Source organism: Rhincodon typus, chromosome 9 (assembly GCF_021869965.1).
Source record: "Rhincodon typus isolate 14 chromosome 9, sRhiTyp1.1, whole genome shotgun sequence".
Taxonomy (NCBI): domain Eukaryota; kingdom Metazoa; phylum Chordata; class Chondrichthyes; order Orectolobiformes; family Rhincodontidae; genus Rhincodon; species Rhincodon typus.
In genome coordinates, this window is record NC_063340.1 from 14,732,052 (window position 1) to 14,747,148 (window position 15,097).

The following is a 15,097-nucleotide window of genomic DNA, read 5'->3' on the forward strand; positions in this document are numbered from 1 at the left end:
AACGTGAGACAGCCTGAGGTAGCCCCATTGGTCTGTACCGTCACCTATGGACTATCAACCTGATAGTGGAAGAGTCATCCTCATCTGCGAGAGACTGCCAATGAATGAATTTTTCAAATAACTTTACAAAAAAAAAAGATATTCTGATTAGCACCACATTGTTGCTCGTGGGAGCTTGCTGTGTGCAAACTGGCTGCTGACATTTCCTACATCACGACAACGTCCAACCACGCTTTGTAATATCGTAAAATAGCTCAGGGTTGGATATCTAAATGAAAAAAAAAAGTTGAAAATTTTCAGCAGCTTTTGCAGTATCTGAGAGAAGAGAAACCGGGTTAACATGTGAACATATTAATCAGGAGCAGAAAGTAGACCATACAGACACTCCAGTCTGCTATGCCATTCAATAAGATCATGCCTGATGTGATTGTAACCTCAAATACACACACCCACCTACCCGATAAGACCCTTGTTTAACAAGAATTTATCTATCTCTGCTTTGTAAAAATCCAAGGACTCTGCTTCCACCACCTTTTCAGGAAGAGAGAGTTCCAAAGACTAATATGCCTCAGAAAACAAGTCACTTCATTATTTTAAATGAGCAAACCCTGATTTTTTTTTTAAAAATAGTGACCCCTCATTCCAGATTCTCCCACTGAGGATACACCCTCTCCATGTCTACCCTATCAAGATCTTGCACGTTTCAATCAATCTTCTTATTCTTCTAAATTGAAGGAGATAAAATCTGAACCTATCTTTCCTCAGAAAACAACTCCCGTATTCCCAGTATTCATCCAAGAAACTGCTTCCAAATTTTCTAAATAAGGGGATCAATACAGTGCAGAGTACTCCAGATGCAGACATTTCAAGTCTTTAACCTTTAATCAGAATAGTCATAGACCTGAAACACTAGCTGTTTGCTCTATCCACAGATGCTGCCAGACAGTGTGGCCAGCACACTCTTAACTTCAACGCCAGTTAAATGGCTGTACACAGTTTAGGGCCATCAAGTGATCACAAGGCAGGTCCTTCTTTCCTCCATTATTTTTATGTAACTATTAGCATTGCATCTCTCCAGACTACTTTTTAAAAATAATGTGACCAATTGTAAGTCAGTGGTTTTACCCTATAGTAGGCAGGTCCATCCAAACTGACAGAAGAAAATATCAACAGATTACTTTCACCGTATGGTATTATTACTCAACTTACAGCTACATTTTGCACCATAAAATTCTGTCTGGCAGCATCTATAGAAAAAGCAACTTAATTAAAGTAGAACTTAATTTTTGTCTCACACAAGAAAAAGCAGGCCAATAATTAAAATTAAATGGGTTTTGAGTTAAGTAGTGGATTTAGTAACAGAGCATTTAGAAATTCATAGTATAATCAAGTAGAGTCAACATAGCTTCACAATGAGGAAAATCATAGCCTACAAATTTATTAGAATTCTTCAAAGAGGTAACAGGCAGGATAGATATAGGAACCTGTCACATACTTAGATTTCCAAAGACGTCTGATAAAGCATGCACGTTAGGCTACAGAATAAGAAATCTTCCAAGTAATTCTGGTGCAATTTCTTAGGCATACTGTTTAACAGAGGTTGCATATGTTTTGAGATGTTTTTTAGACCTGATTATGTTATTTATTACGTTTAAATTTTATCATGTTTTAAAAAAAAAGTTACATTTCTATACACCTCCCATCAACTTTGCCCATCTGGAAATCCAGCCTTGACATGTAAACTATGTTTCTTTATTCTTTCAGGGGATGCCAACATTGCTAGCATTTGCAGGAGCAGGCCACTTGGCCCATAGAGTCCACACCAACTCTCCGAGGAACATCCCACCCAGACCTATTCTGCTCTCCGACCCTATCCCTGTAACCCTGCATTTCCCATAATCCACCTAGCCTGCACATCCCTGGACACTGTGCACTATTTTGCATGACCAATCCACCTAATCTGCCCATCTTTGGACTGTGGGAGGAAACCCACACAGACACAGTGAGAATATCCGTATAAACTCCACACAGTTGCCCGAGGCTGGAATCAAACCCGGGTCCCTGGTGCTGTGAGGCAGCACTGCTAACCACTGTGCCACCTGAAGTAACTACTTAAAAAAAGCAAAGCAGTTTACAAAGTGTGTCTATGGAATTAATAAGGGAAAATAAAGAGATAGCAGATGAATTAGACAGGTATTTGCAACAATCTTGACTTTACATAATTCAAGTAACATCCCAGGAAACGTTGTAAATCAGGAACTGGGAAGGAGGAAGGAACAAGAAAATTACAATCACCAGTTAAGTGGTCCACTAAGCAAACTATTGGAGCTGTGGGCTGACAAATTTCCAGGTATCATCAGGTTTCATCCTGCAGTCTTAAAAGGTACTGGCTAGCAAGATATTTGATATGTTAGTTTCAATTTGCCAAAATTCACTCCATTTGGAGAAAGTTCCATTTGATTTGGAAATTGCTAATATAATACCTTTATTCAAAAAGGGAGAACAACAAAGCAGATACCTACAGGGCCAGTTAGCTCAACATCTGTAATAGGGAAAATATTAGAAGTTACTGTGAAACATATTATAGCAGGACCCTTTAAAAGAAAGGTTCACAGTAATCAGTCAAGATGAACCAAGGCTCTTTAAAATAGAATCACCGTAATCAGACAGGGTCTACATGGTTTTGTGAAATGGAAAAATCAGATTTATTGGAGGTTGTTGAAATAGGAATGTGCTGTGGATAAAGGGGAACTGGTGAATATACTGTACTTAAAATTTCCAGAAGGCACCTCAGGTACTACATTAGATGTTATTGAGGAAAACTAAAGCTCATGGCTCAGGGGTAACATATTGGCATTGATAGAAAATTGGTTAACTGACAGAAACATCACAGAACAATGGGCCATTTTCTGGTTGGCAAGATGGAACTAGTGGTGTGCCACAGGGATCAGTGCTGAGGCCTCAACTTTTTAACAGTTTATATAAATGGCTTTGATAAAGGGACCAAAGATATTGTTGCTGTTGACACCAAGATAAGTAGAAAAGTAAGTTGTGAAGAGGACATAAGGATCTGAGAACATAAGGATACTGTATGGGATAAGTGAGTGGATAAAGATCTGGCAAATGGAGTACAATGTGGAAAAAATGTATATTTTGACAAGGAGAATAAAAAAGTAACATTATTCAAACGGTGAAGGACTACGGGACTCAGATGCAGAGTAATCCAGGTGCTCTTGTGCACAAAATGCAGCAAGTAATTAGGAAAGCTACTAGAATGTTATAATTTATTGCAATAGAGAATTGAATACAAATGGATGGTACGCTTCAGTTACACACAGCAATTGGAGTACTGTGTATAGTATCGGTCTCCTTACTTAAAGATGGATGTAAATGAATTGCAAGCAGTTCAGAGAAGGTACAATTGACAAATAGCTGGAATGGATAAGTTGTCTTGAAGAAAAGGTAGGACAGGCTTGGTTTTGTATTCAATGAAGCAGAAACGTACAAGGATCCTGAGAGAGATCTTGATAGTATGCCTGTGGGATCAATGTTTTCTCTTCTGGGAGAACCTAGAACCAGAGGTCATTGTTTCAAAATAACGGGTCGCCCATTTACGACAAAGATAAAGTAGAATGCTCCCTCACACAGGCTCCTGAGTCATTGGAATGCTCTTCCTCAAAGAAGACAGTAGAAGCAGAGTTTGAATATATACAAGGCAGAGGCAGATAGATTCTTGATTATCAAGGGGATGAAAGGTTACCGTAGGTATGCAGGAATGTGGTATAATCAAATCAACCATGATCTTATTGAGCAGGCTCAAAGGGTCAAGTGGCCTACTCCTATTCATATGCAACTATGCTTTACTTAAGATTCCATTTGTGTGTTGATACACACGTCAAAGCCACATACGTAAATATACAAATGAAAGTTTATCTTCATTTCAATGTTACTTCCAAACACAACATCTTGATCACTGGTTTAAAAAAAAACTAGCAATTGACATTGCATTCAGAAACTACAAACTGGATTTGGAGAGCAGGAACCAGATTTATTTGATTGTGCGAAACAGTTTAATATGCAATTTAACAAAAATGTATATTGAATACTTTTCAGGAGATGGAAAGCAGAAGGTTCATGTTGTGTTCTAAAGGCTTGCGGCTGCATCTTGAAGTACTTTTCAAAACCTCATGTTCTTTTCATGATATTGAGTACACCACTCTACAGATGAAACATAATCAATACCTGTCGTACAAATGTATTTGCCAGAAAATTGTACAATTAAACATCTGGGCTAGAACTTAAATTTCAACCAGGATTTTGTTTGTTCTGCCAACACAAGATCAGACTAAATAAATTACAGCAAAATCATTCCAGTCACCTTTTGGCTGACTGTGTACAAGTGGTATAATTCATTTTACAGCTGGACAAATGGCAGCTAACGTTAGAACAATGTCTGGTTGATGTTCTGAAAGTCATGACAATATGAATGGTGCAAGCATGCGTCTTAACCTCACATGCTGACCAGAACTTTTGCAATTTGTGAATTTGCATAGGACTGCAAATGGAGCGATAAGAAGATGTCCAAGGCTTGGCAAGGAAAGAACCACTAACATCAGTCCAGGTGTGAATCATAGGATCACTCTTTCCTATGTAAATACAGGGAAGATCGTGCAACAGATGGTGTATTTAGCTGCAAGACGAGATCAAAGCAAGCCAGTGAGGTACAATCTCAAAACGTCTTTCCAAAGCAAGCTGGCCGGGTACATTCACGACACATCTGGTCCTCTTAATGACTTACTTATCCAGGAGCTTCTAATTAAACAGAAGGAATTGTTCTTGTACACTTATTGTTCCTTTTTCTCTTGTGCAACACCAGTAACCAATACCAGATTGCATGCCATGAACTGCACGCTCAAAAGGTTACTGGTCTGTCCCATGTATACACCCACCAGCTCACTGGAGGAACCATCCACCAGTGAATTAGAATAAGTGTTACGAATATCCCATACACGGACTGAATTATCCACAGATGCAGAAACTATCAAACTGCTGTCGGGACTAAATGCAAGATTAGTTATATTGTCAGTATGCCCTCTCAGTTCTTTGAATAAAGTACCCGACGCAAGGTCCCATAACTTTAATCGCTGATCTTCACCCGCTGAAGCCAAGTACTTTCCATTAGGAGAGAAAGCTAATGCTAACACAGGTCCCCGATGTCCTGTGAAGAGGCGGACAGTATTCCCTTGCTGTGTACTCCAGAGCCGCACAGTTTTATCTATTGAGCCTGTAGCTATGTAATTAGAATTTGGGTGGAACTTAACACAGTCTACATCTGCTAGGTGGCCCGCGTAAATGCGTAGAGGGTATGTTCTGTCAAGTGCCCAAAGTCTTGCTGTTCGATCATGTGACCCAGTCACAAAGTAAAGGCTCAAGGGACTAATATCGATGTCCCAGATGGGATAAGCATGTCCTTGATACAAACCAGTGTTCTTGAAACTGCACAAATCCCAGTAACGGACTGTTGTGTCTTCTGAACAAGACAGAAGTCCCGAATTATCAGAGAGGAATTTGGTGCCATACACCGGCCCACAATGTCCTCTTAGGATTTTCATTTCACTGCCCACATCATCTTCTACCTACATTAGGGGGAAAAAAAAAATCCAAAAGCAATAAATAACAGTGGATATAAATAACAGTAAATTTCAATGAAGCATGTAAAGTAGTAAGGATGTTCTTTTTAAATATGCTCCACTGAAGAATTTTACACATCTCATTCCACTCGACAGCGTGATGGCAAAACAAGTGCAATGTAAAGGTCACTCATATTTATAGTCTCCTCTGCTTTTGCTCTCCTGCAGATCAGCTGAGGATTCAGGACATGAGGCACACAAGTGTCTTTCCTCAATCAGCTTCCAATGGGCATGAATGAAAGCAAGGAGGCAATAAATGTCTCTCCTTCTGTAAACTATCTTTGAAAATTGGTCATAACTGGCTTGGGAGCTGCGCTTTTATAAAAACAATGTTTTAATGCTGTAGGAAAGCAGCATAGTGCCAATCATGCATATCAGACTGTTACAATGCCTGTATACATCACAGAATAAATACCTGAACACACAGCTGGTGCAGTCCATGCAACAGGGAGCTTCTGAAAGTACCAACTACAGAGCGATAATAGCGAGTCCCCAGCTATGGAGGCCAGATTGTTTGCAGCCAAATGGTACCTGGTAAGGCAGGGGCTACTTGAGACACAGGAACCCTTCACCAATGCTGCTACCTCCGATTGTAAAGGTGCTATTATGTTAATTTATTGATCGATTAAAATAAATCTATTCAACATTTCCATAACTAGTAAATATGTATTTTAAAATAAAGCCTTGTCATTCTTCTGTACCAACCTCCACAAAATGGTTGGGTTAGTAACCTGTACATGGGACTCAAACCTCTGAAAAATATTTAAAAGGGATGTGGAGTAATAGCTCTGGATGAACTGTGCATTCTTGTAAGAAGACATGGGATATAACAGAAGACTCATGCCTGAAGGTGATGGAACATATCTGGACATTATCATGTATGGGCAGTGTATAAAATGCAACATACAGTACACACAATTTGCATTGTGCCTCAAATAGAAAATGCTTCTAACATGCTTGGTAACCCCCTAACATCATAATCAGACAGTTATGCACTGATCTTCAGAGAGACTTAGGCACACTGACTCCATTTATGCTGCTTTTCCCCCCATCGAAGCCACAATCTTGAGGAGAGCTAACTGCAGTACTTTCATATTTTTACCAGTAGATTCTACAGCCACAAATAATGCATGGGAAATTTGCAATACAGACAAAATATTGTATGTACGCAGCATGTCAGGAAGCATCTGCAGAGAAGGGAAGTAAAGGAAATTACTCTTGACAAAAAAAGATACTGACCCTGAGACATTTAAATCTAACTCTCCTCTCAGTTTTAGTTAAGACCTTTAGATTCTTAAATCATTTCAAAGAAATATTAAAATTTAATTGCCATATCTCTGAGTGTATATGTTAACCCTGCATTCTGCACTTTTTCCCACAAAACATGTTGGATAAGTTCAGCTGAGTTAGTTAAAAGTTCTGTACAAAGTCTTGATATGTTGAGAAATGATGAAAAGGGAATTCTGTCCGTGTAAAGATCTTTGTTTAGAAGTTGTTAAACTCTGGGCAACCCAAGAGAAGCTGTTAGCTTCTTAATCAGTAAATACCATAAATATTCTCTTTATGGTCAATAAACTAAATCCACACCAATGCATATCCCCTTAAGTGCTCACTATTAATAAATAGCCGTAGGGCATGCCAGGTCAAGATCTGACGTTCTGTCTTGGGCTTTGTGAAGGAATTTATAGAGTCAAGGAAGCGTGAATCTGGAGGCTACTGAAAGTCAATGATATATCTCGAGTGCTAATAAATTATGAAAATTGTGGCTTGTGCCAGACTGAAGGTGCCATCATGGAAAGATAATTAGGTAACCACTGACTAATGACATGGTCAGAAAGGAGTTTTAGTGAACGTGACACAGAGCCAAACTGGAAAAGTATATAAAATAAGGATTTGAAAGATGCAAGGTTTGCATCAGTAACAAAGGTAAAGGTAAAGTCACTGTTGTCCTAACAGATCATAAGGCTGCTCTCTCATCAGACAGAGACAATTGGCGATGGTTTAACCTGAGGGTCACCACACCTCAGGCATGGCAAGCGGTTGAGAAGGGCAGTCCATCATGGTAACCTCAGCTGGTGTGAGAACTGAACCCACTCTGTTGGCATAACTCTGCATCGCAAACCAACTGTCCAGCCAATTCAGCTAACTGATCCCAGCATCAACAAATTCAGAGAACAGAACAAGAAACAGCACTGCAGTCAGGCAGAAACTACAAAGCAGGTCAAGGGTAGACAATAGGTGCCAGCATTCCAGATAATAAGAAAAGGAGACACATCACACATAACCCAATCCATGCTTCTGTGGGATAGTTCCAGTCTTGGACACATTTATCACTTTTCCACATCAACTTCATCACAAAATGGAGGATGACTTAACAAGAAGATGTTGAAGTCACCTTGTCCCTTCTCCTCCTGCACTCATTTGGAGTCAATTCTCAAACATTTGTACGTCTACAAACTCTGCTGTGACTCTGAAATAACACTGATTTGTTCCACTTGATATTCAGATCAAAGACTCCTATCCGCTCTGTTGCCTAGTACATAAACCACACCTGGTGACCACAAGTCAGCAGGCCAAGACTGGAACCCTAGTACAAAGGAGCTCACTTGATTGGCAGTTCACTCACTATTTAGTCTATTGTCAGCAGGATGTAAATAGCAACTGACAAAAGCCGTTTCGACGGCACTTCTCAACCCTCTACCAAAAACCAATGGATGCATGGGAAAACCATCATGTCCAAGCTTCCCTCTATATCAAACGTCATCCTGAATTGAAAATACTTTGTCATTGGGTCAAAATCCTGAACTCTCTAGCTAACAGTGTGGATGTATGCAGACAATATGGATTACAACAGTTCAAGAAGGCAGCTCACCAACACCTTTTCCAAAGTAGTTTGGAATTGGCACTAAATGCCAAGGATACCCATGTTCCATGAACGAATAAAAGAGATGTTATTTGGTTAGGCTACATAGACTTAAACATTTACAGCACAGTATGTGGCCATTTCACCTATAACATCATTGCCAGTCAATAAATCTCTGACTGCGTCTAACCCATTTTTACAACTTCTGGCCCAAGGCTCTGGCAATGGAAGTGAACATTTCAACTGTGCTTAAATGTCATGAGATTTTCTGACTCAAAAACACCCTTTTTAGGTAGGGTGTTCTAGACTGCCATCACCTTACCAGTAAAATAAGAATCATCTCTTTGCTCCTCTTAGCCTTCTACCTCTTACCTCAAATCTATACTCCCTAGTTATTGACACCTCTATGAATGGAAAAATTGCCACTTAGCCACCATATTAATGCCCCTCATCATCTTATAAACCTCTATCAGGTTCCCTCTCAACTTTTGCTGCCTGTAGAAAAACAATCCCAGTCTCTCCAATCTTTTCTCATAGCTAGGATTCTCCAGCCAAGGCTGCATCCTGGCAAATTTCCCGTGCACCTTTCCTAGTGCAATCAGAAAAAGTAGAATACAGACCACATTGAACCAGCGCATGCTTGCAAAACATCCACCAATTTACATGAAACCACGATTGTTCAGCCTGCACTATCCAATCTGGAGTACACCAATCATGACATTATCTTAAATTGATTGTTAATCAGTGAAGATTTCTGAAGGATGTAGATTCATTTCCAGAAACCTGTCCTCTGCAAGCGAATGGAATATGTTCAAGCCTTGTTCCTCTTTTGAATTACTGGAAAGTCTATAATTCCCCATTGCTTTCTGCATTAGAATACATTAGCTGGCACAACGACTGATAGACAATCAGCTTCCTTTCCTCTTGCAGAATATATTATTGTGATAGAACGAAAACCTCTTACACTCATCAGGACAAACGTAAGATAAAAAGATTTGGCAACATGTCTCTCAATTCAGCAAAATATTCACTCCTTTCCCTGATACTATCACTGTTGAGCTTTCATTCCACTACTCCAATTTTCCTTTTACTTGTACATTCCAAAGTTAAGTACTGACATGATGAATATGCAGGAGAAAATATCCTCATGCAGCAGAGGATCACCATATTATATACTTGGGGACTTTAGTGAGTATCAAAAGCGTTCCCAATAATGGGCGTTTCTGCTGTTGTTAGTCATTCTGAATGAACAGAGGTAATATCGTATTCAACAAAAGGTTACTGGTCTGTCCCAATAACAAATCCAATAGGTATTTTATTGATGGCTACTCTCATTTAACTTAAAATAGTCTATTTGCTAACTGTTTAGGATATTTGTATGAAAGTGGAACTGGAATGTCCAATTTAAATAAAGACATTTCATTGCCAGCTGCCATAAGCAAATCAAGTTTAAGTTATTGATCTGACTATTCCAGAGAAAACTTTCCTCTTACCCTCTTTCATTAGGGGGGAGAAAAATAAAAATAGGAGGCAGTGAATCCCTAGTTAACCTGCTCCCAAAGCCCATCACAGAACTCCTTCAAAACATGTTTACACCTCATCACCAGCTTTCCCCAACATTACTTCCACTGACATTTCCTGGACTATGACAGGCTACTGACTCACTCAGGACAGCCCTGATCCTGCTCACCTACCTCCCAGGTTTCCTTCCTCACCATGGATCAGAAGCTTTTATTGAATTTCCCCCAAAGTGTACCCTCATTATTTATTGTTCTTCTTCCTTCCCCACTTTCTGATACGAACTACCCTCTATTCACTCAGGATGGTGGCTGCTCTCCTAGGTCAGGGGAAGGACAGAAAGGCCCTGCAAGTGCAGAACAGAAAGCTGTCAATTCTGAATGAGAGTTAGCAGCTGCACGATGTGAGCCATCCCAGTCCATCTGCTGGCTTCATTGTGTTCTCTATCAACTTCAGGGAGAGCTCCCCGGATCTCTTTCAACAGTGACATATGATCCTTCATTTCCAAGAGGGAGGTAACAGAACCAATGTAACATCTTGCACAAAGATGGCAACTTCAACAGTACAGCACCTCTGCTGTAATGCGCTAGAGTGTCAGCCTAGGACTGTGTGCTCATGCCTCTGGAGCAGGGCTTGAAGCAACAATCTGCTGATTTTCAGAGAGTTAGCAACAGAGGCACAGTTGATAGTCAAACTTTGGCATGATAATGTAAGATTGCCAATTCTGGTTCATAGAGAAAATGAAGTTTAAGGGATCAGGGTGAGAGAGGGAGGGCTCCTTTAGATGGAGGGCATTTTGGGAAGACTACATGATAGAACTGAAGTGTGTGAAAGAGGGATGTTGTAAAGTGGCTGGGTGCCACATTCTGTGAGCTGCATCTTTCACACATCTGCCATAGGATAATTTAACTGCCTACACTTGCAGACCTTTTTTCCTTAAATAACACCCAAGAAAAAAAAACTGACAAAAGAAGGACTAGTAAAAAACACTGTTGGCAAAGGGAGAAATGAGAGACATTAGAGAACAAGTGCAGGACAACAGAGGAGTAAAATAGGCCCATTTTCCACTACGGCAGATTCACTTGTCCATATACAAAAAGTGTGCACACAGTACACACTCAGTCCAATCCATCACAACTTGCAGACCTTCATCCAAATTACTCAGTTAGGAATGATGGAGATCTTCTAGCTTTAATGCATAGTGTTAAGGAATCCACATAGAATGGATCACCAGCCACATACTGTGTGTTTTATAACACAGAACCATGTGGAATTGACAGCAGTTGACGTAAAATTATTACATTTGGAAGAAAAGGTTAAAAGGCCTGTCAGTGGAGAACCAGTTGTGATAGTGATTGCGTCAATTAATTTGGAGCCTCAACATCAGCAATAGTAAACCTTAAATACATTAAATCTTATGAAATTCACATTATACAGAGTGGTCGCCCTTGGAAACATAAAATACAATCTGCACGATTCAGATCATGCATGTTATTGACTGTATAGTAAGATAGAATAAAAATTGAATTCTTAGATCTGCCCAGTGATAAAATATTAAACAATAGGCCCGTCCAACTTGATACTAACTGCTGGATTTAGCCTATCACCACGAAACGCAGGTAGCACAAACACTGTCGTACCTCATCATCCAGGATGTCACAGGCAAGGTTGATCCGAGAGACATCGACCTGTTGCGGCCCATATTTGAGTTTCTTCGCCCTCAAGCTCCAGAGTTTGATACAAGAGTTATCAAAGCCAGCACTGAGCAATTTGCTGTTTGGCGAAATTTCTGCAGTATTGAGCAGCTGGTCCGTGTTGTAGAAAGCATAGAAACAAATGGTTGTGAGAGAGGGAGGTCCATCTTTTACCCGTTTTATACTATCCTGCAACATTTCCAGTGCAGCTTCATTCTGCAACATGGTAGAGGGTAGCTCGGAGGGCTCCAAACCCACCCCCTCAGTGCGAGATATTGTCCCAGTGTTGTACAGCTGATAGCCTGTCTGTGGAGAACATTGCACATCCAGCTGAACACGAGAGGCTAGAACCTTGCACAAAGCACTATTGTTGTCACTCTGGAGGTAGCGGAGGAGATAATTGTAACTTTCTTCAGTAAGGCTAAGAACATATTTGTTTTCAGTCAGGCTCCGCAGCTTGGAGTTTGAATAAATGTCCTGGCTATTCAGAGTAGTCCGTAGCTGTTCCATGATGTCCTTCTGATCCGTATTTTGTAAGAACATCCCATGAAAGCGACTGTAGAAACTGTCGGCTGCACTCTTCAAACCACTGTGCACCATATCAAGGTGGAGGTAGACAAATAAAGGGTAGAGCAATTGTTTCACTTCTTGGCTGTACTTTGATTCAGTATCTGGAACCAGAAGCAAGACATGGCAGTGAGTAAATATATTTCCAGCACTTGCTAGAACTCATCTTTCCCAATATTCAAAAGGTAGTAATTTCTGCACAAGGGAGTACAGAAATGAAGAGTAGAACAAATGAATGCATGACTGGAGAATCAGTACAGTGGAGGTAAATTCCCACAAGGGTGAAAAGTAGAGTAAGCCAAATCTAGAACACTCTGGTGATGAAGGGGATACGGGGCAATATGCAATAGAGAAAAAAATACAGTGTATGACAGATATCAGGCTGCGATAACACATGATAACCAGCCTGAACACAAAGTTTAGGTGGGAAAGAAGTGAAAATAGAAATAAAAGTGAGGGAGAGAGAGAGAGTGTATGACAGGAGACTGGCAATTAACATAAAAGGAAGTTCAAAAGTCTTCTATAAGCATATATATAGGATAAAGGGTAAGAGAGGAAGGATGGAGTTGATGAGACCTTGAAGGGACCTATACAGGGAAGCAGAGATAATGGCTGAGGAAAGGAAAGGGATACTGTCCCAAGTCGTTGAGAAAGAGAAGGTAATTGAGTTAATAGCTGGATCAGAAATTAACAAAGCAGAGTTAATAGAAAGGTTGACTAAATTTACAGTTGAAACTGGCTGACATGCTAAAGAAGGTAAAGGTGGAAATTGTGAAGAAATTAGTCATAATCATCCACTCCTTCCTTGATACAGGGGTGGTGTCAGAGAACTAAAAAGTGGCAAATGTTATACCCTTGTTCAAAAAACAAAGGGTACAAGCACTGTGACGTTGCTGTAACTTTTAACAGGTTATTTTGTCCTGGTTTTTTTTTTTGAAGAGAGATTGCGAGGCAGAGGTTCCAAGTAGTCTGGCGTAACGTAACCAGCTTGGGAGGCCTTGGGTTTTTGTTTAACAGCTTGAATGGGTGTGGCCTGCTCTCACAGATCAGGATTTCTGGATTTTGGTTTCTCAGTAGCATCAGAAGCTATTGAGGTCTCAACAGAGTTGAAGTTTCAGTGAATGTCTCCTGGCTGCTACTCACTCTGAATTTTCTCTTGATGTTTTTTCCTCCCAGATTGGAGAGGTGCATGCGAGAACCTGTGCCTAATTTTCCTTTTTTGCCAAGGGGTGTGTTTAAGGGATGTTGCTATATTGAAACAGTTAATTAGTAATAGTTACTGTATCTATTATTCGGTTAAGTTTTCCAATAGAGCTGTTATTCCAAATTCCTCTTTCTTTGGTTGTATTTTAACTACAGTGTTTTGCCGAATATCGAGTAGTTTGACCAGTCGCATTCCATCTTGAACATATACTTCACATTTGCCTTTAAAATAAGTAGTAGTTAGGGTCTAGGCTACCTTCTTAAAATATTTTGAGGGAGTCTGGTCTAGTCCATAACAGCCTAAACCCAGCAACTATTAGTCAGTTTAACCTCTGTATTAGGAAAGCTTCTAGAAATAATAACCCTAGACAAATTTACGTGTCACTTGAACAACAGTGCATTACAGAAAGCCAGCATACATTTGTTCTAGGAAAAACATGCTTAGCTAACTTGATTGGGTTTGATAATAGTGAGATTTGAACAGGGAAGTACGGTTGATGGAGAAAGACTTGCAAAAGACATCTGACAGAGTATTTCATATTAGGTTTGTCAGCAAAGTTGAAGCTCATTGAATAAAAGGGACAGTTGCAAACATGGATACAAGGTTGGTTGGAGGAAGTTATTGCACAATGGTAATGTCTCTACCTCTGGGCCAGAAGGCCTGGGTTCAGGTCCCACCCACCCCAAATATAACATGTCTAAACAGATTCATTAAAAGCATCTACAAGGTTGGCTGATGGATGGGAAAGATAGTAGGTGAACAATTGTTTTTCAGACTGGACAAAGGTATACAACAGTGTGCCCCAAGGCAGACACAAGCACTGCTGCTTTTCTTGATCTACCTAAAAGACCTCAAAACTTGGGTACACTGGGCACAATTTCAAAATTGACAGAGGGAACAACATTTGGAAGTATTGTTAACTGTGACGAAGAGAACAATAAACTTCAACTGGACATACAGGTTGATGGAACAGGTAGTCGACAAATGCAATTTAATGCAGAGAAGTACAAGATGAGACATTTTGATAGGAAGAATGAGAAGACGTAATGAGAAATAAAAGGAATATTTCGAAAAGGGTTTGGGAGAGAGAGCAAGAAATGGAACGACTTGTGGGGTAATCATTGAAGATGCCAGGACAGGCTGAAAAACTCATAGGATCTTGACTTTTATAAAGACTGGCACCGAGTACAAATGCAATGAAGCTGAATTTCCATAAAACCTGATTTGGCCTTATCCAAATGTTGTGTGCAGTTCTAAACACTACATCTTACAAAGCATGTGAAAGTTTTATAAAAGAGTGCAGAAAAATTTATGAAAACGGTCCCACGGATGACAGATTACAACTGCATGGACAGATTGGAGAAAAAGAGAAGGTTGCGAGGAGATTATTAATGGAGGTGAACAAAACCATGAGGTGGCTAGATAGAGTAGACAATGTGCAACTATTCCCACTAATAGAAGGGTCAAGGACCAGAGGTCACAGATTTAAAGAAAATAGTAAAACAATCAAAGGCAATATGATTTTTTTTAGCAGAGATAACAAGGTGTAGAGCTGGATGAA

At 40.0% G+C, this 15,097-nt stretch overlaps 1 protein-coding gene across 2 annotated transcripts in view; it reads right to left on the reverse strand.

Annotated features, from left to right (window-relative positions):
* Nucleotides 1–4,027: 4,027 nt before the first annotated feature.
* taf5l (TAF5-like RNA polymerase II, p300/CBP-associated factor (PCAF)-associated factor) overlaps nucleotides 4,028–15,097 on the reverse strand; it is a 28,250-nt gene continuing 17,180 nt past the window's right edge. For both annotated transcript variants that reach the window (XM_020526992.2, XM_020526984.2), the window contains exons 4-5: nucleotides 11,712–12,436; nucleotides 4,028–5,636 (exon numbers count right to left, since the gene is read on the reverse strand). In XM_020526992.2, coding sequence (XP_020382581.1) covers nucleotides 4,845–5,636; nucleotides 11,712–12,436 — 1,517 coding nt within the window. In that variant the 3' untranslated portion in view covers nucleotides 4,028–4,844. The remainder of the gene's footprint in view (nucleotides 5,637–11,711; nucleotides 12,437–15,097) is intronic.